Genomic DNA, 25,186 nt, shown 5'->3' on the forward strand with positions numbered 1-25,186 from the left:
TAAGATAGCGGCAATTAAGCAGCATCAAACGTTTAATATCAATAAGCCAAAATAAAACCAAACGTGCAACAAAACAAAATAAGGAGCACCTGTGCATCAGGAGGTTTTACAAAACAAATCAAACTTAAGAAGTACCTTGATGCATTTCATAGTAAAGGATTAAATTTTTTTTATAACTTAATTATCTTTACGTTAGATTCATACAACTCTCACCAGCGTAATTGCATTTATGTCGACAACTGTCAATGCTGCTTAATGAACACTTAATATTACTCACTAAGCATAGATTTTTTTAAGATAATTGTGATTTATAATGTATGTTGTTATCTTAACCTTAAATTCATTGTATTACAAAAGAAAGTCCGCTATATTTTACATTTTTTTTTTTTAGTAAATTCCTTCCTTTGAAAGCGTTTTAACTTCCTATTTTAAATTGAGTAATTTAAAAATATTTGAAAATATAATTTTGAGATGTTCAGTCGTTTTTTACATAGAAAATCTTACTTTTTTTCCTTAAAACGTTGAAATTCATCTGGAAAATATAATTGTACTGTTATATTGCCATATCAATTTAAAAAATGATTATTATTTGAAGAGTTGCAATGACAGTCTGTTGCAGTAATATATTTAGGCCAAAATTCCTTATTATCTATAGTTTCATGAAATTCTGTAGTTTGGTTTCACAGAAGTTTTGATGACAAACTGTTGCAGTAGTTTATATAGGCCAAAAGTTTAAAGGGGCAAAGCTCCTACAAAAAATGAATCATAATTTCCGGTGGATATGCACATCTACATAGTATGTCCTAATTATCTTCAAACATGAAATTTTGTTGTACGGTTTCAGAGGAGTTGCGATGACAAGGACAGGAATGACGGACGAACGGACGAACGGACGAACGGACGGACGGACGGACGGACTGAAGGACTGACAGACGGACGAACTGGTCAAAAACATTATACACCACAGAAGTTTGATCCATGGGGTATCATTATTTGAAGCATTGTCCACAGGAACAACAACATATTCATCGTGACATTTAACAGCTTTTTTGTCTCTGTATACGACTTGGTCGATCATTCACACAGTTTTTGAACTTATGGATTTGACGTTTTATCAGACCTGATTGTTTAGAAAAAAGTAAATCACAAAAATACTGAACTCCGAGGAAAATTCAATCGGAAAGTCCCTAATCACATGGCAAAATCAAATGACAAAACACATCAAACGAATGGACAACAACTGTCATATTCCTGACTTGGTACAGGCATTTTCAAATGTAGAAAATGGTGGATTGAACCTGGTTTTATAGCGGTTTGACCCATTCTGACAAAGTATCCCGTTCAACTTCTTCTCGTTTACCCCATACTCTGGCGTAGTCCTCAATGAAATCCATAATTGTTTTGAAATTATGGTTCCAATTGAAGTGTAATGGTTCTCTGAACTAAGGACCATGAGATATCACGGTTCGAAGATGTTCATGTTGATTATGTTTCGATCCCAGTAATAACATGGCCAGAGGGGCTGTAAATATTAGGCGAGTTGGATCAGTCACATGTCAGAGGATTTTTTTTTTTAGGTATTATCATAAATCAAGGTCAGCTAGCTTATAGTTAAATACTTTAGGTACAATGGGTTTGGTGTAACTGTAGGATACAATAGGAACAAACTGATATTGAAAATAAAGTAGAATTTTAGATGTTACCTCTTTGTGATGAAGACCGTTGCAGATGTTGATAGCATCAATTCCTTTATTAGAAAACTGAACACGAAGGAAATTGTACAAGTAAATTTGTGCTATTGTATTTGTACAAGTAATAACTTGTATGATGGCATCATACAAGTAATTACTTGTACAAAATGTTTGAACAAGTAATAACTTTTACAAAATGTTTGAACAAGTAATAACTTGTACAATTGAATAATTCATAGAGATTTCAGCTGTGTTAAGCAATATTTGCAAAATATCCTTTTTTGACGTACCTAATTAAGTAAACCAATGACACGCTACAACTAGTATTTTTAGTGTTTCCTATATAAAATTCTTCATATAGCTAATTACATGTTGTATGCTCCTCAAATTGCACTTAATTTGGCCTTTTTAACTTTTTCAATTCGAGCATCACTGGTGAGTCTTTTGTAGCCGAAACGCGCATCTGGTGTACACAATTATAGTCCTTGTATATCTATGATGAGTTTATTATCAAACATGTGTTCCCATGCCCACCTTACCTTCATATTTGTTACTTTATAAATTTATAATGCGTTTTAATTGTTTTCGACATAAATATGATTTCTCAAGTTGTGTAAAACTATTCATTCTTAGAATAAAATAATGATGATGGACCAGAAAAATCAGTAAGAAGGGAAGATATTGGCACCTTTTCTTGATTTTCGTATTCAAGGGGCCAAAATGTGTCCTTATTCTTCACTAACCCGAAATTAAAGATTATCGGCATATGCCGTTTGCTTGTGAAATATGGTATTTATTGTTATCAAACCTTCAGCTTATAGACGTCTCTTGGGGTTAAAACAAATCAATTATGTATCCACAACATATACCAGGGCCTTTTTTTACGTTTTTCTTTTCAGCTATGTACTCAATTTAAACACTGACATACCAATGAATGAATAAAAAAATGCTCATCTAAATCTATCAAATTGTATTTATTTTGTCTTTATCATTCCGTCTTATAATGTATTAAAAAAATAATTTTGCAGTATATTAGTTTTTTTTCTATAAAACGAGAAAAGTTAACGAACTTTACAGCGGAATGAAATGTACTTTAATAATATGAATTAGTATACGACAATGTATTGTTACTTTTGTTCGCTTGTTCGTATAGTCCATGATGTTGTCCGTCTTCCTCGGCTTATGGTTTTGATTGGCAGCTTTTCTCATCACTTGGCGTCCGTCGTCTGTCGTCCGTCGTCCGTCGTCGTCCATCGTCGTCATCCGTTAACTTTTACAAAAATCTTTTCCTCTGAAACTGCTGGGCCAAATTTGACCAAACTTGGCCACAATCATCACTAGGGTATCTAGTTTAAAAAAAATATGTCCGATGACCCTGCCTGCCAACCAAGATGGCCGACATGGCTAAAAATAGAACATAGGGGTAAAATGCAGTTTTTGGCTTATATCTCTGAAACTAAAGAATTTAGAGCAATGAGGTAAAAATGTTCATCAGGTTAAGATCTATCTGCACTGAAATTTTCAGATGAATCAGACAGCCCGTTGTAGGGTTGCTGCCCCTGAATTAGTAATTTTAAGGAAATTTTGCAGTTTTTGGTTATTATCTTGAATATTATTATAGATAGAGATAAACTGTAAACAGCAATAATGTTCAGCAAAGTAAGATCTACAAATAAGTCAACACGACCAAAACGGTCAATTGACCACTTAAGGAGTTATTGCCCTCTATAGTCAATATTTGTAATCTTTTACAAAAATCTTCTCTCCTGAAACAACTGAGATAAATTTAACCAAACTTGGCCCCAATCATCGCTAGGGTATCTAGTTTAAAAAATGTGTCCGATGACCCTGACTGCCAACCAACATGTCAGACATGGCTAAAAACAGAACTTAGGGGGGAAATGCAGTTTTTGACTTATGTCTCTGAAACTAAAGCAAATATATAACGGTTGCATTATTTCATGCATCAATTGTAAATATAAATATCAGGTGAGCGACACAGGCATATGATTATCACTTGACCTACGTTCTGACCGAAATACATCACAGAAAGATTAAAATAAACTATAAAACAATAATATTTTTTGATAAACAAAACTTTAAAACAAATGTATTTTCGTTAACTAAACATCCAAATTGTATAATGTCTACCTAAAATAAAGGAGAAGTACGATTTGAAGCTAAAATGGCTTCAGAACCTTTATTTATTTTTTTTTTTTATTGTTTTTTTTTTTTTTTTTTGCATATTTATTACTCCCTTATTACGTTTCATATTGATTAAACACACTGTTATTTTATTTTTCCCTTTAATAAAAGCATAACCAGCTTGTCATTTCTTACTTTCAATAATTACTCTAGTATTTTTCATTAAAATATCATCCTCGTAAAACAAAACGGTTCTAAAACTGTAAGGAGAAATAGTAAAAAAGTTTATAACATATATACGGATGGACGGACATGTGCAAGACATTCCATCCATCTCAGCTCATCTTCGTGTCTGAAAGTAAAATTTTCCTGACATTAATTCACATGCTTCAAGTTAAAATATTAAAACATGTTTACGAAAAAAAAAATCAACACAAAAAAAGAAAAGAAAAAAGGAGGGTTTATGCCCCAAGCACCTGTGAAATAGACGTAAACTTATATCGCAGAACGCGAAGATGACCCCCTCCCCTCTAAAAAAAATATTGAACTGTGAGGTGAACAGTATATTTCATATTAACCTTTTAAAAAAGAGAAAGGATACCAGAAGACATTGTATATTACACAACTAAAGCAAAACTAATTAACTTGTATACCTGTTATTTGTAAAAGAGATTACTGATTTTAAGATAGAATATAGGTTTAGCCATCTGAAACACGACCATTGTTATTTAGTTATATTATTTTGCTGTTTCGGTCAATTGAAACAAGTTTCATAGTTGTGTTTACTTTATTTATCCAATTCAAATAAGTGCTTGTTATCTAATATGTAACTAATGAACTATGTGTTATAAGCATTTAAGTATGCACACATGTGTGCTAATAAAAGAAATGCACTATAAACAAATCTGTTATAATTTTATTATCAATTGAATGACTTTGCGCCAATTATCTTCACGAGCTACTCCGTTTTGGCTGAAACTTGAAAATATTGGACAAGATTGTGATAGCATGTAAAAACTTAAATATCAGTCCTGTCATAAATATTAAGTTTAAATCAATGTTAAATGTCTAAATAGAACGGGTCAAACAACCTTTTTCTCTCCGGGCTTTTGCTGATTGACGGCAGAGGAAGAAATTCAAATCTAACGGACATTTTTTCAAGTGTATCTTTATCTACATGCGTTCCGACAAGCTCTGTTCCAGCAATTTTGAGTAATACTTGGCCTTGGACTACTTGTGGCCACATTCCATTTGGCGGAGAGATAAGTATGGATCCATGTTCCTTGCAACCTTCATCTGTAGTGTAGAAAAGGTCTTTTTTATTACTTACCATGAATTGACATTTAAGTGGATCATATCTACGGATTTGCATATAATCTGAAAGAAAAGTTTTTGACGCATCAATTTTTTTAGTTTGTCCAATACGAACTTCTTCGTCAATTTCAAAAAGAACTTCAAAAAGATTGTTGCACATTTCTCTCCCGTCCCTGAGAACCTTTTTTTCCGGATCATGAATACTTGGGTCGAATGCTTTAGAAATAGCAATGCCATAGGTATAATAGCATACTCTTGATGATACAACGTTTGGATTGTGGCCATAAATAACAGCCCCTTTCAATACCGCAAGCGCTCCATCTGTTGGTATAAACACTTCCAACGATGGGAATTGCTTTTTAATTGCATGTTGTAATGTGTCATCCTCTGAAAAACCACCTGCCATCATTATTACACTTACATCAGAGCATCTTTCGTGTTTCAGTAGGGATACTACTTCATCAATGATCGTTCGTATGGTTTCAGAAAAAAATGTTTCAACCAAAGAACCTGCAATAGATAGTTTGTCTCGTTTAAGTCGAACAGTTTCATTAAATCTTGAACTTGCAATAGCTGTTTGAACGTCTGATTCTTCAATATCAAGGAACAGTTCAATCAGACTTAAAGGCATGCGAATGGTTAGTGATTCCTCGTCTACCACTCGAAACATTTTTTTCTTTACCTCAAAATCTCTCAGTAGTTGTAAGAAATCTTCTCCGTTGTTCCTTTTAAACTTATTCATAACTTCCTTTCCGAAAAGTTCTTTAAGCATATTTACGTATTGTTTGTTTATGCATTCACCACCCCATGGACCACCGCATTCTTTGTGAATTATTTTGAGCTCACCGTTTTCTAAAACTTGTTGAGCAGAAATGTCTACGGTACCACCTATCAAAAAGTTAGAAAAATATACTTATAGAACTGAACAGATTATAGTAAAGAATATGTTAATATAGAAATAGACAAAAAATATGAAACACCAGGGGTGCAGAAGCCGTGTTGATATATACATGGATTTGTAGCAGATTGTTGAGTCGGGAACTTTTTTTGTTTTGTTTTTGTCGATGAAGACTGAAAAGGCATTTAACATGATGAAAACAAAATAGTTCCGTTTCAGTCTATTAACTGCTAATGCAACAATGACCTTGACCAAGTGACCCTAAAATGAATAGAGATCTTCTCATCCACAAGGCACAATGTCCACGAAAGATTTGACCTTTACCATATTCCTGACCCCCCAAATAAACAATTGGAATCTCTTTCTTTTTAAGGGACTTACTAAAATTAAGATTGGTGAAGGTTGGATATTTAACAACAAAAAATTAGTATCCGTAAATCAAAATTATCCCAAAATCCTTTACAATGTATATCAATTACTGCTGTTATCTTGACCCTTGTTCTATTGGCTTCAAAATCAAAATGTTTTTTTTTTAACTCCGTGTCACATTATCCACAAAAGATTGGTGAAGATCTAACTCAAAAGACATTGTCCGGAATAATTTTTTTTCTAAATTTCAATATAATTCTAGGTACTGTGACCTTTACCTTTAACTACTGACCCAAAATGTTGATACCACATTAAACCAAAATATGGTCTAAATGTCAGTCTATAAATAAAAACTTTGACCTTGACCTTTGATATAGTGACATCAAAATTAATACGGGTCTTATTCATCTTTTGGGGCAAAATCATACCGACTTTGGTAAAAGTTAACAAATAACATCCGAAAATTAAAACATTGTCCAAATTTTAGTTTATCAAAAACTGTTGTAACCTCGATTTTTGACACATTAACTTCAAAAATTGAAAATTAAAAAAAAAAATTCTCACCGCATGGTAAATTATCAAAAAAGGACATTGCTCAAACGATTTTGTCCCGATACCGAAATGTTTGGGTCAAGATTTTCATCCTTCAAGATCACTTTATATTTGTTTCAAACACTGTTACTGTACTGTATCTAACCTATTATACTGTCTTTTACTGGTGAAAAACAGATATACTCTTTACATTAAGTTCAAGTCTATAATATTCTGACATTATTTAAGAAACAAGATTTTGTTCTTTGTAGGTCCAAGTGTTACATGAACATACAAAATTACAAAATTTGATAATTAAGAATATAAACAAGATTGTTAAGCCATAGCGAAATGTCCCCGTGCTGTAAAAATAAGGAATGAAATGCGCCATTGTGGTACAATAGTCAAAATATGGTAGAGTCCGATACATTCCATACAAATGATCAAATCAAAACGACCGTATAATATGGTCAACTACACATGATGGCAAACAGTCCTAGAAAGTATGAAAACTTCTGTCAAACGGTCTCAGAAGAGTTGCGTTCACAAGGTGACACTATTACAATACTCAAAAAAACAGTCAAAGTCAAACAACTTTCGTATAGATGGTCGGATCAAAGTGCCAGAATGTAATAATAAACAATCCTACAAAGTACGAAAGCTTTCTATAAAACGGCATCAAAGAAGTTGCGTTCGTAAGGTGTTATTAGAGATTTCCAATAAAATGACATACGTACCTAACTCGACGTACGCACGTAACGGGACCGGTTATTGCTAACCTATTAATTTTGTTAAATGCGTCATTCAAGTTTTAACTTAGTATTCTTAAACTATAAAACCCATTCAGGATAAATTTTATCAACATCAAGTATTTCTAAGATGATGAAAAACGAAAGAAATCATGATATTTATATATCACGTGATTATTGAGATTCCCGCCAAAACTTCACTGTCATAAGACCACGTATATACACGTATCTTTACCTATCATACGATTGATTGGAGTTGTCTTTCATGGTTTTGACCATGACTTTGTTTTCGATATACTTTGCTAATGAACCTTTTATTATTTAATATTTGACATGCTTTTATTTGTCGTTATCAGATTGGTGTCCCTTTTTCCTTTCGTCTCTTAATGTTTTATAATATTTAATTTCCTAGGGTATTTATTATATGACAGAGATTTTTCAAGCAATTTCAGAAATATCGAATTCAAAGTGTTAGTCAGAATTTGTCTCTGTTAAAGTTGATAACTGGGATTGCATCATACTTTATTAAGCATCATTTTAAACAATATCTTCTTCTGCAGTTAATCTTGTTTATTTACAATCTCCGATTTTTTTCCCCAAGGGAAAACGTTCGACAAAGGGATGTGTATATTTAAAAATAATTAATACATGTCCTGTACTTCTTTAAATTTTAATAGTTGACATACACTTTTCTTTCAAATAAAAGTCAACTAACATTAAAAAAGAAGAATTTTGTAATTAATAATATAATGATATATGTAAATAAATGTGTACACCAATTCGTTATATAGATTGTAATTTGGAAGGTGTGATTTATTAGCAATTGATGACTAATCTGCATATAAACATTGACCGCTGTGGATAGTAAAATATCAATTAATAGTTCATAGTAATTGGCTAAAAAAATGTCCTGTCCCAGGTATCTCTGATTAAAAGTGGACGAAAATGCCAATTTATATACTTGTTACACTTTTAAGACAACTATATTGCCACTTCAGTCTTTACAGTAATTTTCTTTTTAACACGTACTTTTAATAAGTAAGGCTTGATATTGTCATAGTTGTTTTTGGATTAAGACAACTCTTACTAATCCAACTAGAAGTGGATTCTAAAAGTATCACATATTGATTGAGTTAAGCAAAAATGTTTAGTTTCAATTTTTGTCTCGCATTAGAGGTATATATTTATATATAAAAGTTAAACTCTACGACATATCCATGCATAGGATCACCACTGAAGGTGATATACGGCTGAAAACACATTTTATATCAATAATTACTTTGAATATGTATATATGTGTAAACCAAGCTCTCTGAAGGAAGGTTTTTACAGGTTGTTCTTATGTCGTGCTGTTGCACCACTGTCCAAGGCTTAGGGGGTGGGGGTAGAGCACTCATTCTTTATGTGTCTGTCCCATGTCAGGAGCCTGTGGTTTACTTGTTGTCGTTGGTTCATATCTGTTATATTTGTTTTTCGTAACTTGTTTTGTTTTAAATCAGGCCGGTAGTTTTCTCAATTGAATTGTTTCATATTTTTCAAGTTGGTTCCATTTATAGTCGACTATACGGTATGGATTTTTCTCATTGATGAAGGCCGTACGGTTGCCTATCATTGCTTACATCAACTTCATTTCTTATTGGCAATTATGCCATATCTCCTTATTATTTTTTTTTAACTAAATACGTTTAATATTCTCAGGTAATTTAACATTTAAGAATAAGCTTTCAGTACCTGGGAGTACTTGAAGATCGGTATTCTGTGTCTTTCATCATAAAAATGTGATTGTTTTGGGCTTAATTCAATATTGATTAGTTGAGCTATTTCCAACTGAATTTTACAGGTTTTTTTTTCTTATATTGTGCTGTTACACCAGAGTGTCGAGCGCTGGTAAACGCGTTTAATCAGGCCAAATTTTATATTGGCTTTCCCAAGTCAGATGCTTTCAATTCAGTGGATGTCGTTGGTTACTTTCTGTCATTTTTGTGTTAATTTTACTCTTGTAAAAATGTTTATTTTCGTTTGAAAAGTTTACATTTTTCAAAGTCAATGCCTTATATACTAGTATCTGATAATACGGTATGAGTATTTGCTTATTGTTGACGACAGCACGAGCCACTGTAGTCGTAATTCACACCATTTGGACTCTGTTTGATAGTTTGACCTCAGGAGTGTAAGGAATAAATCGACAAAAGAATGCATGCTAAGCATACTAATGGTTTTGAAGAGAAAATTAAAAATATTTGTTGAACGGACAGACTGGCGGACGGACAGACAGGATGATTGTAATATGAGTGCGGGTACAATATTTTGTCAGTGTATGTATCGTATATGCTAGTGGTAAGGAAGTCTGGATCAAAACGGGGTAATCTCTACTTGTTAAAATTTTTTTTTAACTATTTAGAATATTAATTGCATGCCTACTGGATATCAGTACAATAGCAAGTCACAAGGATAATGGAAGCTGTGGAACACCATTTTACAATAAAAACTAAGCTTTTTGATACAAAGAAACAAGGAGAAAAATCAAACAAATTATGCAACAAAAAGTGATATCAAAACAAAACAAGTGGTGCTAGACTAATAGTATATGCACTTTATATGCACTTAAAGCATAAAATATATGAACAGGTTTTTATTAAATATGGAATTGACTGGTAGCAGGCCAGCCTCGATTACGGGTTCAATTATTTTGTTGGACAATTAGATCCAGCGAATCGCTATCATTTCATCATCCTTAATATATATGTAATATTTGTCGCTGGATATAAGACATACATCAGTATCATCATCATCATCATAAGTATTATAGTTTGAGGCTTAATCTTCGTCGCATTAATTATAGCTTGTAAGTTTTATAGCTTGAGGCTAAATTCTTATCTGATATTTTAGCCAATTTATGTCGAGAACTTATTTTATGCATGCATCTCTTTGCTACATAATTTTTATAAATGTCCAAGTTAAAGCCAATAGAGATCATAGAAGTATGTTTATCAAATGATCATGTCTACTCATAATTAAAACAGTAAGAAAGCGATTGACTCGTCCGACTAAAAAGAAGCACAAAAACAGCAATTACTAGAATTTCAAAATAAACTCCATGTACCGATCTTAGAGTATTCACAGCTACTGAACACTATCTTAAAAACAACTACAACTAATAAATACAGAATAATTATGCAGTCTAGAATATTAATCAATTATTTCGTACTGTTACACCAGGCCCGTTAACATGTTTAACCCCGCCACATTATGTATGGATGTGAGTGTCAAGTAAGGAGCCTGTAATTCAGTGGTTATCATTTGTTGCTGTGCTTTCGTTCATTTTTTTGTACATTAATTAGGCCGTTAGTTTTATCGTTTTTGTTGTTTTACATTTGTCATTTTGTGGCCTCTTATAGCTGACTATTCGGTATGGGCTTTGCTCATTGTTGAAGGTCGTACAGTGGCCTATAGTTGTTAATTTCTGTGTCATTTGGTCTCTTGTGAAGAGTTGTCTCATTGGTAATAATACTACATCTTCTTTTTTGTACATATCGCAAATTAAGTAAAAGAGTACATAAACACTCTAGAAAAGCAAGACCTTGTGTCATTTCAAAAGCACAGAGTGTCTGTAGGACCATTAGTGTTCATAACTGTATAGCAGATTATATGTAGTTTCTATAAAATGTAATGATAACTTATCAGTAAAAGATACATAATTATTAGTTAGTGGGATTATATATAACTAAATAAATGAATATTTATATTAAAAGAAACATCAGAAACAAGAATATGTGTACATTAGATTACACGCCAGTATCACATTTCCGTGTTAAGTGAGCTCTAAATCCAGGAAAAAATCCAATTCAGTATGTAGTCTTAAACTTCTAAATCTCGTGCGAGATGTCTAATGTTCAAACATTGTTGTTTTTAAAACGTATTTATCAAAGTCAAACGACAATCATTTATTTTTTTTTTGGTGCTATACAATTTGTGGTTATGGCCGGATCCAAGATATTTGAAAGAGGGCGTAGTTCCCGATAATTGAATTTATACTGCCGAGCGAAGTTACGCGAAAAAATATTGGACGATTTTATACTAAACATTTGTATATAGATAACGTGGAAAATGTGAGATGTTCAAAATTACTTGGCAATTGAAAGGGGGGAGTACCCCCTCTACCCCTGTATCTGCGAATGCACGTTTAGGTATACATGATCAAAACCTCGTCCCATGCATTATTATAGTTAAAGACTAAAAAGCACTTTTTGATAAATGTATCAATGATATGAATTTCTGCCCACGTCAAATTATCTTGAATTAAATTATAGAAAAAATTTTTTTTTAAAGTTAGTCGCGTACACCTTTTACATTCGGGTGTGTTGGAATCCACTTTTTAAACGTTAAAACTTATAAAAACAAAAAAAGAGATAACCTTCTCGCTTCGGATTTCATTATTTTAATATTTTCATGCTAAATATTTACTTGGTAGTTTTTTAAATTCATATGTTGTGAAGAACTGAAATATGGGTCAAGTGAAATGACAAGAAATGATGGGTGTATTTGATTACAAGTTGCTAGCTTAATTATTCCATTACAAATTTGTTTGTCAATAAAATCATTAAAAATTTAATAACAAAATATTTAAAGATTAAAAAAATTAGTTGGGGTTGATTTTTACATTAAGTCTATATCAGCAAAAAATGCGTGTTCAAAGAGCAAAATATGCATGCAGTGTATGCTCCCCTCCGTCATGCTTCGATGCAATAGGACGATATACGTTGAGTTAGGTCGGTTGTGTCGAGTAAAGTCATTTTATTGGAAATCTCTAATGTCACAATACTATAAAAAAAAAAAAAGGTCAAAGAACCATTACTCCTGCAAATATATCGGTAAAATATGGTCAAAACCAATCCTTCTTAGTATGAAAAGTTTTGTAAAACAGGATCAGAGTTGCGTTCACAAAGTGTCATTCCAATAAATCCTGTAAAAATTGTCAAATCAAACTGACGATTTAGCAGTCAACAGGATATGAGGACAAATAATCCTATCAAGTATGAAAGTTTTATGTCAAACGGTCTGTGAGTGTGAATGTGTTACGAACGGACGAACGGACAGAGACTGTTACCATGCCACTTGCGCCGCAACCCGTTGGGGATAATAAAAACAGTTTAAGTTTTAAAATAGTACCTCCAGCATCAACAACAATAAATTTTCGACCCGGATCATTTTGTCCAACTAATTTATCAACAGGAAGAAGGCTTGAGTAAATAGATGCAGCCTCTGGCTCATATACTAGACTAAACTTTTCACCTTTTATACCAACCTGATAAAAAAAAATCAATATGAGATAAAATTCAATATGGATTTTTAGTATGTGTACGGATAAGTCTATACATGTGTAGTTTACACTTAGATTAAGGTCTTTGACTACCCATAAGGGTATCGCATAGTGTGTAAGCTTAAAATTGTACATTATCTTCGTGATATTTGTATTGATCACGGATTTTAAAGAATATTTAAATAAAAAAGTAATTCATTTCTATCCGATAATTGATGTTTTATTCTAATTCCCTTTTATTCTTTGGCATCTGTTGCACTCAAATGTAGTAATAATATACATTGATGGTCCCACAGAGATGTAAGTTGATATTTGTTTTATATTTATTACAAAGTTCAATTGTCTAGAAAAAGATAGAACCTTATTGATTGTATGATATAAAGGACTCATGTCTTACTATGCACGCAAACTGATTTTCAACTAGATGCTGACTTGCACATTTAGATCGAAAACTCAAAGGGGGATTTAAACTTTTGTTTTATATGAAAAAAATATAAGGGATGTTTACTTAATGCTTAACACATCATAAAAAAAAACACGTTATAAATTTCATGCGTCCGCAGCGCTTTTCTGGATTTACCTTCATCAGGAACGCTCCAACCCGAATATTTGAAAGCCAAGTTAGGATCTTATCATCTTTTTTTCCAAACATTATCATTTCCAACCAAAGATCCACTTGCACAATTGGAGTGTCTTAAAAGGGGATTTTTTTTAAATTCATATATCCTAACATTAAGTAGTTGATCCTATGATTTAACTAGGATTATGAATGGAAATAACACTGCTACTAGAGATTTCCAAGAAAATGACATTACTAGACATAACCAACCTATCTGAACGTATTTCGGCCTATTGCATTGAAGCATGACGAAGGGGAGCATAGACTGCATGATATTTTTGCTCGTTGAATACACATATTTGGTTGGAATAGATGTTATTCGAAAATCAACCTAATCTGCCATTTCAAATCAAAACATATTTTATTATTGAATTCTGGATTATTTTATTGACAAAAACCTTTTAAGGGAATAATTAATCCAGTTAATTGTAATCAAACGCACTTATCATTACTTGGTCATTTCACTTGACCCATATATTTAGTTCTCAAAGGAAGAATTCTTAAAACTACTAAAATCAAAATTAAGTTTGAAAGAATAAAATAATGAAATCTGAAGCGAGATGATATTTTCATTTTTGATTTATAAGTTATAAGGTTGAAACAGGGGTTTCAAACACACCCGAATGTCAAGGGTTTACACGACTAACATCTTTTTTCGCGTAGTTCTATCAATTATTTCAAGATACTTTTGTCAGAGGGAGAAATTGAGATAACTGATGTATCTGTATCTGATAACACTTTATCATCTTTCTGTAGAATTTTATAAGATGGAATTTATTAGGATGCATCTTCAAGTAAGCAAATGATTACACTTTATAAAATCAGGGTTTTTTTTTAATTATAAAGATGCATGGGTTCTATGGAGCGTTTGCATACGTAATTTAAGGTCATTGCTCACAAAATGTGTTTTATGAAATGTTTGGCGTTCAGCTTATAAAAATACGTCTAAAAAACGGACATGTATAGAATATTTGATTGCAATTTTGTTAAGTACGATACTTTTATTTTCATGAACAACTTATGATATCAAAGGGATGTTATATTTTCTAGTTTGTGCGTCCATTCATTCATTCGTCCCGTTCCAAATTTAAAATTTTTGAATTATAAACCAAATCAGGGTTTTACCTGTATCAGGTGGTTTACTTAACATAGAGATGTGATAATGTAATGGGGCTCGGTGTCTTATGACCGCATATTCTTGGTTTGAATATACATGTACATGTATGTGTTTTTGCAATATTCATAACCGCCTCGGTGGTCTTGTGGTAGCGTGCTTGCCTCTACTACGGGAAGTCTTTGGGTCTATCCTCGGCTGGTGCAAATCAAATATTGGTAGACTCTCTGCTAAGCACGCGATATTTTTGAGTAAGAGCAAAACATGGTCGGTCCTGAGTCAGAATAATGTTTCCCGGTAGGACATGTCTTTCTGCGTACTGTTACCTTGTAAACTAACACTTTTAAAAAATTGGACCAGCGTGTCGGTCTAGTACAAAGTGGGTTCATATTCATCTCGTCCTGAATGTGCATACTTAAACTACATAAGCAAATAACACTTATAGTGCAACATCCTGTTGAAACTTATATCTTAGCGCTGCGCAAACTCATGATCTTCTACAATGCATATGGAATAAAAACATTAAAGTTATTAGCATGCCGTTTTGACTGGATTGCGCATCGGAAAGTTCAAACTTATTATCTTATTGGTTTCTTGTTTTCTGTGTTTCTGACTTATGACACATACAACTGTTGTTGAGTTATTTTCCTAACATAGTTTACATGTACTTATTATAATTATTATTATTATCTTGATCATATTGTTTTCTCGTACATAAACTAGTCCACAGCCCAGTGTCTCTGTCAAAGATATACCATTACTGTAACCCAACTTTTTTTCGCGGATACTTTATTTCGCGTTTAGCCCTTTCTAGCCCACTTCGCGGCAATTTAATTTCTCGATTTTCAAATTTACTTGATGTAGTTAAATAAGGAAAGATCTAAGTTTTACATATTCGCGACGATTTATATTCGCTTATTTTTTCTACTAGCGAAATTCGTGAAAATGAATTGCTCGCGAAAATTAGCTGGTTAACAGTATACCTTCACTTAAAACGGTAAATGTATAAAGTTAAATTGTTTTACAAAGACAAGCGCCTGTGTGTGCGCGACATTTCTAGAAAACCATCAGTCTTCGGTATAAGTGCACTGAACTTACATCTTTAAATATGCATAAAATAGATTTAAGAAGATGTGGTATGAGTGCCAATGAGACAACACTCCATCCAAGTCAAAATTTATAAAAGTAAACCATTATAGTTCACAGTACGGTCTCCAACACGGAGCCTTGGCTCACACTGAACAGTAAGCTATAAAGGGCCCCAAAAATTACTAGTGTAAAACCATTCAAACGGGAAAACCAACGGTCTAATTTATATAAAAAACGAGAAACGAGAAACACTTATGAACCATATCAACAAACGACAACTACTGAACATTAGATTCCTGACTTAGGACAGGTGCAAACAAATGCAGCGGGTTTAAACGTTTTAATGGTACCAAACCTTCACCCTTTTTCCGAAACAATAGTGTAACATCACAACATAGAAAGACACACTATAAAATATTAACTGAAATAGCTTAACTCAATCAAAGGACATATTATACGTGTACAGTCCCAATAGAGGAAGGAAATATTTTTACAAAATAAATAATTTTGATGTTCATAGTACGAATATATTGTAATACCAAACACTTATCAAAGCTGGTATATAGACCAGATATAACCCTGAATAACATTAAATAACAAAAAAGCAATACAATTAGTATCAACAGGTCAAATAAACAAGAAAGTACGATTTGAGAGTACTCGCAGTTACTGACAGCTAGTTAAAAGCCAAAACAATTAATAATAAAAAATCATGCATCAGAGACTAAAATCAACTAAAACACATCCCAGGGATTTAGTATTTTAACGTCATGGACAGTCAAAGAAGACATAACTAGTGCAATGCCAAAAATAAATGTATCGACAGACAGTAGGATAGTTAGATGTTTAACCTCTTTATAGATCAAAACGAACGTGGGTGTGTCTTTATACATCCCGTTTGAAAGGAATACAAATTAGTTATGTTTTAATTTGCTGATGACAAAATCGATATTAGTGCCAATGTAAACTATATTCAAAGATCTAATTACAACATTGGTAAGATAACCCTTACTAATAAATTTGTTTAAAGGTTCGATGAGTTTACACGGATCACATAGTGATTTCCGCGCTTTAAGTACAATATTACCGTAAAATTTAGGATGTGAAATACCGTTTTTAATCAGTGTTCTACAAGTACAGCCAAATTTACTAATCAAATCTTTGTATCTATGAAAGAATTTAGCAAAAGTTTTACGTAATTTATGGTAACGAAATCACTGACTTAATAATTTACCAGTGATGCATTGATTACGTTCGTTAAAATCTATGACATCACTACACACACGGGCATAACGAACGAGTTGGGATATAAACACCGTATGATGGAGCCAAAGGAACATCGCCGTCTAAAAAAGGAAAATTAACAATAGGGAATGAAAAATCGTCTCTTTTGTCGTAAATTTTCGTATGGAGTTTTCCTTTAGAGATTGAAATGTCCAAATCTAGAAAAGGACAACTACTGCTGTTTAGGTTAGATTTAGTTAAATTAAGTTCTATTGGGTAAATTTCGGTAGTATATTTAGAGAACTCTGGAGTATTTAACGAAAAAAAATCATCTAGATAACGGATGGTATTGTTGAATGTATCAACCAAATGTAACGATGACGTGGCTTTACTGAGTTTTGTCATAAACTGAGATTCTTAGCAATACAGGAATAAATCTGCTATTAAAGGGGCGCAGTTAGTGCCCATAAGAATACCTACTACTTGTCGATACACTTTATCGCCGAAACGTACATATATGTTGTCCAGGAGAAAATTTAAAGCTTCAATCATATCTTTACATTTCCAGTAAGTGTATCTACCATACTTTCCTTTTTCGTTACAGAAAAAGGGTTTAAACGAGTTACAGCAAATAAATTTGTAATGAGATTTTTCAAAAGACCATTTAATTAAATATGAAAACTTTTTCTTGATAAGATTGTGTGGAAGTGTAGTATAGAGAGTAGAAAAATCATAACTGTCAACAGAATTAAAAGGACCATCAAAAGCATGTATTTTATCTAAAACCTCTAAAGAATTTTTAACACTCCAAAAATTATTAATACCATTATTTTCATAAGCTTTATTACAAAAGTTAATAACAAGTTCTTTGATAGTAGTAAGGGAGGTAGTTAGAAGCACTGATAGATTGGTAGTAGAACACTTACTAGATGCGGAGATGAAACGGAATTTAAATGGTTTTTTGTGCAATTTAGGTAACCAGTACATAGTAGGGACTTTCAAATGTTCGGAAGAGGCTTTAAGCTGGGTAGTGGCAATGATATGCTTGTTTACAATATGACTCTCGGTGGAGCGTACGGACCTGAATGTAGATGAATTTGTAATTTCGTTTTGGAGAACTTCCGTGTAGTATATGCGTCACACCACCACTACATTATTTGCTGCTTTGTCTGCCGGTACGAACACAAACCGCTTTGCGAGTACTTGGAGTTTATTTTTTATTCTGGAAATGGGAATATCATGAACCCTATTACTAATTTCAGAATTGTTTTCAAAATGAGATATACGAATATTAACAGTATTCATAATTTTATTCAAATAACTGTCTAGAGATTTTTTATCAGATTTTTCACGTTTACACCAATTTTTACAGTAGACAGACAGAGCGTCTTTAATGATCTGACGACACTGTTTCCAATCTATTTTAGATGGAGGACGATATTTCGGTCCTTTCTTAAGAAAAGTTATGACCTCACGGCCTTCGACGATGTTGAGGTCTCCTGTAAGGACATGACCATAGGGAACATATCTAAAACTAGATGTTTCACAATCTCAAGTGGAAGGAACATAATTTTCTATATTGACGTCTGATGTAACTGACGTATAATTTAAAATCAAACTTCTGCTGGTTTTTTTATGAGAGTACGAAATAATAGGTGGTTCTATATTATCAAAATATGGAGGTATTTGGCTTTGGATGGTAGAGTCATTGAATATACTAGATAAGTTAATAAAATCAATACCTCTATTTATATATTTTAATTTAAGAAAATGCCGTTTATGATTTTCAGGTTTATCGATACTAGGAAATAGCCTATGATGACAAAAGGCTGTAATAATACGGGTATATTCATACATTGGGCTAAAAAAAAAAATTGTATCACACTCCAGAAAAATAGCATATAATTTACTTATTGGTATCTGACCCAGTTTGCATAATACTTGATGTCTGCCATTATTTTTTATTATAGATAACAGATCAGCAAGTGTATAATTTATACGATGTTTAATACGTTGATTACGGTTTTTGAACGGTTTCAAGTGGTTGGAATTTAATAAATTTTAGATTGTTATTATGCTTATCTAAATGTTGATATATCAAACTTTTGAATTTTTTGGGTCTACGAAAGCGGTAAAGGTGTTCTTGATTTCTTTTGTAATACGCTCGTCCCGTCTGTCCCACATATTGAATACCACACTAAGGTTGGGTTCAAGTTACCACATATATAAGGTTTTGAGTTTTTCAGGTAATGTCACAGGAAAAGGAGAGCGAAAAAGCTCTCCCGTTCGCTGTTGACCGTACAGTATTTTGTGAAGTTACTCTAAAACAGGTTAGTCACTTTTTGGCATTGCACGGGAAAATTTGTGGATATCCACGCGCATTTTTGTTAAACAATCTGGCTGTAGAGGCATTACAAATACGTTTGTTTAAGCACGTGGATATCCTAGAAGTTGTGTTGTTAATAATTTTCTTTCCATTACATAAAATCATGATAATTAAATAGGGGTATAGGAAAAATAAAAAAGACCGGAGGTTGTAACAATGAATAAGGATCACAATTACGGAATAGGAAATAATAGGCAAAGCAGTAAAAGAAATCTTACAAAAACTGTTATAAAAGGCCCGACGTAAAGACTTAAGTATTACAATACTGACATATAACAAACACAGGGCAAAAACAGAGATTGTAAGAAATCTTAGTAAAACCATAGCAGGGGGCAATAATAAAAATAGCAGGCGTGGATGAGTATTTATACATCCAAACACCATAATATATAATTGACAATTAAGAACAAAGATATAATAAACCTGTGAAAGCTCTCTCACAGGCAAAAAACCCATAATTGAAAAATATAAGGGCATACACCACAAGCACGGGGACACATTCTACTGCATCCACACAGCAAAGTATTCTTTGTTTAACATAAGGTCCATTAAGGGGTTCTTTAAAGGAACCCAAAGATTAATCGGATGATTGATTGATTGATTAATTACTAGTAATAGATTGGTTGATTGATTGATCGCTTTTTAACGTCCAGTGGCAAGTTAAATGCATATTCAGGACGAGAAAATGTTAACGTTGATGATGATTTATGAGTTTTAGGGTCCGGCTATCCATTATGATATTGCGGACTATCATGCCCATTGTCGCAGAGTTGGTTCTGCTTGTCTGTTAGCTTTCATTTTGCTTCGACTGCTGTGTTGTTGCTGGTACGGAGTGTTTGGTCGCTCGGATAGTATGGTAGCTTGTAGCCTCTTTTGGTGTTGATTTCAAGGACGACGTATGCGGTGGTGTGCTTAGTAGGTCAGGGTTGTCGATGTCAAACCCCTCATTTAAATCCATCCTACTACGCTTGCCTCTATCTGTAGCCGAAGTGTAGGAAATAAGGCGATGACATGCCTTTTTAGCGTTAACGTGACATATTAATAAGCCTTTATTTGTACAAGACAGACACGCTTAACAGTCCGCAAGAACGCGTCATCCTATCATTTATGATGCGTGCTTAACAGGGAAGCAGCAAATACCAATTTTAAAGTCTTTGGTTGTATCCCCCCAACACCCCAACCTGGGATCGAACCCACGACCTCACGCACTCGAGACGAGCAATCTTCTACGAGACCAACAAGGCGGAAGGAAAGCAAGAGGGATGGGGTTTACTACATAATTCTAGATGGAAAACATGTTTTGTAATATTTTAGAAGGCAAATTGTTGCATTATCATGGCGCAAACATAATTTTTAATTTTTCAGCATCATAACTTGATAGATCCCTTAGACAAATCGGGTAAGGCTTGGTCGGAGAAACTCTTGCCATAAAAGGTTTGATATGGCCCTTTAAGGTTTCAAGAGAGGTACAAATAAGATAATACTGGTTAATTTCAACGTAATGATTGGACAATTGTCCAATAGGAGATCAACCGATTAAGCTTGGTCAAAGAAACCAATGCCCAATTATTTTACGAATGGGACCCAAAAAAGAAGTTTTACTATTTTCATAGAGGTTAATAAGGGTATAAATATCATAGTTCGAAATAATCTACCAAGTTTAACTGGACATCTGCCCCAAAAGCATCCAGGCTAGGGATAAGATTCTTGTGACTTTTTAGAGTCTATTGTACTTAAGCGCATTTCGTTTAGATGTCTTTATAATCGCAGTATTATATTCATACTTCATTTTTGTTGTTGCTGTGTAGCTCTTGATTTACCCGCATTGTCAAAACTACTTATGATGCCAGCAACTCTTCAAATGAAATCCACTTACTTATTATTGTCATTTCATTCTACTACACTTACATATTTTCGACTATACCGAACACAACTGTATTTTCTTACTAAATATAACATTCGGGCATTGTTGGTGAGAAAAAAAATGAACAAGTGCTAATTTAAAAATATTCGTAGTCAGAATAAATGAATTACCAGAAAAAATATTGGAAACGTAGTCGAAGTATTTTACAAGCATGTAGCTAAATATTACCGTGTGATATTGTATTTTAAAAACGTTGTATTTTATGTTAATCGAGACAAGAAAAGGAGAATCGGTATCCCATTTTTTTTTTTTATCTTTAATACGCAATTTAAATTTTCAGTTTACCAGAATTCATAACTTGTAAGGTATCTTGAATTTTTCAGCTGAATCCCTCAACACGAACTTACAAAAAACTTTGAAGGTTTGGTAATCATGACAACAAAGCCACCTGTATCGTTATATACGATTTCAGAGCTTGCGCAAATACCGTATACCTTTTCAGCTGATTCTCTCATAAACTGTTTTGCGGAATCATTCCATATTGATGGTACAGAAACTACCCAAAATATGTCGTCTTCAACCGTGCCAAGCTTTCTCCACTGCATTTGCTGAACAAAATGGTCTTTCAAAAAGCCAATTGCAGCAGAAAAAACAGCTTTTGCAGATATACTTTTTCCGCCAACATCCAGCAATTCAAAATCTACTCTTATATCCTGTCCTGTTTGAGATATTTTATGGACTTTTATCTTTGATACAACTACAATTCGAGCGCAATAAGATATGAAGTTGGCCCAGGCACTTGTCTCTGTAAAGAAAACACCTATATACCTTTACTTAGGTATATTTTTTTTACACAGACAGGTGCTTGTTGAAGCGGGGTAAAAACTCATAAGTAGAAGGTTGAAAGACGAAACAAATGACTAAAAGAAAAAAAATCGAAGGACAAGCAACAGTTCCTTAAACTTTAAATAATAACGTCTAAAGATTAACAACAGGAATTCTACTATTATATTAAAATGCTCCAGAAAGGAAAGCAAATGATCTGACTATGTATTAAATGTTTATAATCAACACAAGTCATTTTATATGAACATTGGACCTTTTTCGTGTTCCATGTTAAAAAGAAGTAATTTTCCTTGAAAGTGTTTCCATACACGGGGTCAAAACCTAAAAATGATGAAATCTTGTGGAATTTGATTATTAGAAAGGTAAAGGATACACTAAACCACTTTTCACAATTTTACTTGTATCCATGACATTAAAATATAATTCAGGGCTATGCATTGCTAATGAAGACATTTGTTCATACGATATTGAAAAAATTAAAAATGTTTTAAATAAGTTGCATCCTAAATTTATTGAATATGTATTTAAAAGATGATACACCGAAAGTAGTCTAATGTGGATAATTAAAATCCATCTGAATCATTTTGTATACTAGTACATTCTAAAAAATAAAAATATTTGTCAAATCTACTTACCGTACGTTTAACGAATGCCTACATGGCAGTGTAATACAATTATCATTCGAAAATAGAAACTAAAATGTTTTTTTTTTAATTTCAATTTTGAAAAAGTGATTTGTATATCAAATATGGGAAACTTTATTAATGCAGCGTTTTATTTAAGCAACTCGATTCATTTAAGGGGTTTCCCATTTACTGCGAGAGGTTGTGCGTTCGAAATTCTTGACTTAATAATTTACCAATAATACATAAATCACGTTCATTGAAATCTAAAACGTCACTACGGACACGGACAGATATATATAGCGAACGAGTTGGAATATATAAACCATCGTACGAAAGGAATACAACAGTCCAAAAAAGAAAAAAAACTAACAAAAGGGAAGGAAAAATCGACCCTTTTGTTGTAAATTTTTGTGTAAAGTTTCCCGTGTAAATAAACTCATCATAGATACCAAGATATACTTTGATACGCCAGACGCGGATAAAATTGACTATCTAAATCTAGGAAAGGACCATAACTTCTGTTTATATTTCAATTATTCTAAGTAAGTTCCTTTCGGTAAATTTCGACAGTATATTTAGAGAATTCTTGATTATTTAACGAACAAATTTCATCACGATTACGGTAAGTGCTGTTGAATTTATCAATTAAAATGGAATTTAGACGTGTCTTTATTTAGTTTGGCCATACACTGTGTTTCAAAACAATACAGGTACAAGTCTGCCATTACAGGGGCGCAATTGGTGCCCATAGGAATACCTGTAATCCAGTTCTTGTTGTTCGCTGCTGTCTGCCATATTCTGTTAACGAAATGTTGCTTGAATTGGATTCAGACAAATAGACTCAATTCGAGCCAAACCAAGAAACTGAAAACTATACCTCTGAGAAAATAAAGCTTTTCAAAAAGGGTTCATGAATTAGAAATAAATACCTCTCCGGCATTTACAGCACTATACAACTGCATTTTGAACCTTTTCAAAAAATACCATTGATCTGCTTTATTTGCGTTTAGCAGCTCTTCATATTTGTCTTCGGCTTCAAATCCAAATGAGTGAAACTTTTTATCCGGATCAAACAGAAGAACAGCCGGAACTTTTGTATGAACTGGTCCGTTTCCATTATTCCATACCGATGTGGAGATATCCAAAGGATTGTTTTTATATTGGTATGCAAATGAGAATGCATATCCTACACCGGAACTTCCAAAATCAATCGCAACTACAGGTATTTTTGTTTCAGCCATTCAGTCTCACTGTTTTCTACTCTGAAATTATAAATATACATCATATTACCATTTTAGGCATAAGCGATTTCCACAACGAAGGTAAAGAAAATTTCCAACTGATTTTTACAGTTTATTTTATGTGGCGCTGTAACACCGCTGTCCCGGGTTACGGAAGGGTTGAGCGCTCATGAGCATGTTTAAACCCGAAACATTATATATGTGCCTTCCCTAATCAGGGTCTGTAATTCAGTAATGTCGTTGGTTGCTGTTTATTATATTTGTTTTTCGTTTATTGCTTTATCATAAATAAGACCATTGCTTTTTTCGTTTCAATTGTTTCAGATTTTGTCATTTCGGGGCTCCGATGACTGACTATACGGTATGTGATTTACTCATTGTTGAAGGCAGTTCAGTGACCTATAGTTGCTTAATTCCGCTTCATCTTCACTCTGTTAGATAGTTGTCTGATTGTCAAGCATACCGTTTTCTCCTTATTTGTAGTTATGAACCGATTTATGATACTGAATATTGACGGAAGACTTCTTTTTCTCTTTTAAAAGTAAATTTGGTGTCGTTTTAATAAGTATTTACACACTTGTTATTGCATGAGAAAGAACATTTTGAGACTAAATGAAATTAATTTACATATGTCTGGGCTTTTCAAGTGGCTTCCAGGTTTTATTGGGTTATATCGATGCTCTGAAATAATATAGATTAATGCATTTAAGTCTGAAAAATAAGGAACAGGTTCAAACTAATTAATTTTCAAAACACAGATACAAAGAACACGCAATAGAATGTCTTTGAACGAGTTGAATAATGCTGCATGTATTCACACGTTTCATAAAAAAAAAAGCTTCCATTAGATTGATTTTAATATTTTAAGCGGTCATTGAATAACCCATAATATTTTTTAAAAGTTTCATTGAGTCAAATGAAAAAAATACTGTTATTGACCAAAGGGTAAAATTTATTTTGATGAAAATATTACAGAAATCAGCAACCAAATTCAAAGATTTGTGATTTAAATATTTGGGAAGGAAATCAATATTTGAATTCAGACCATGTTTTAGAGAGATTGAGTTTTTTTATGGAACTTGAAATTTTTGTTTTGATTTGCAATTAATAATGTTGCGCATAAGAAACGAGAGTTGCATCAAGGGTCCTATTTTATGTTG

At 32.9% G+C, this 25,186-nt stretch overlaps 1 protein-coding gene and 1 long non-coding RNA gene across 2 annotated transcripts in view; both read right to left on the bottom strand.

Annotated features, from left to right (window-relative positions):
- Window positions 1–4,535: 4,535 nt before the first annotated feature.
- The window catches only part of LOC127709556 (heat shock 70 kDa protein 12B-like), a 44,706-nt gene continuing 24,055 nt past the window's right edge, over window positions 4,536–25,186 (bottom strand). Inside the window, exons 5-6 of the mRNA XM_052215161.1 lie at window positions 5,262–6,038; window positions 4,536–4,543 (exon numbers count right to left, since the gene is read on the bottom strand). Coding sequence (XP_052071121.1) covers window positions 4,536–4,543; window positions 5,262–6,038 — 785 coding nt within the window. The remainder of the gene's footprint in view (window positions 4,544–5,261; window positions 6,039–25,186) is intronic.
- On the bottom strand, window positions 12,917–24,043 carry LOC127708762 (uncharacterized). Its single transcript, XR_007985370.1, has 3 exons — window positions 23,715–24,043; window positions 21,808–22,026; window positions 12,917–13,002 (listed from the first exon to the last, which is right to left on the bottom strand). It is a non-coding gene; the product is annotated as an uncharacterized LOC127708762 (long non-coding RNA).

The sequence above is a fragment of the Mytilus californianus genome, unplaced genomic scaffold (genome assembly GCF_021869535.1).
Source record: "Mytilus californianus isolate M0D057914Y unplaced genomic scaffold, xbMytCali1.0.p SCAF_7, whole genome shotgun sequence".
In the NCBI taxonomy this organism is placed as follows: domain Eukaryota; kingdom Metazoa; phylum Mollusca; class Bivalvia; order Mytilida; family Mytilidae; genus Mytilus; species Mytilus californianus.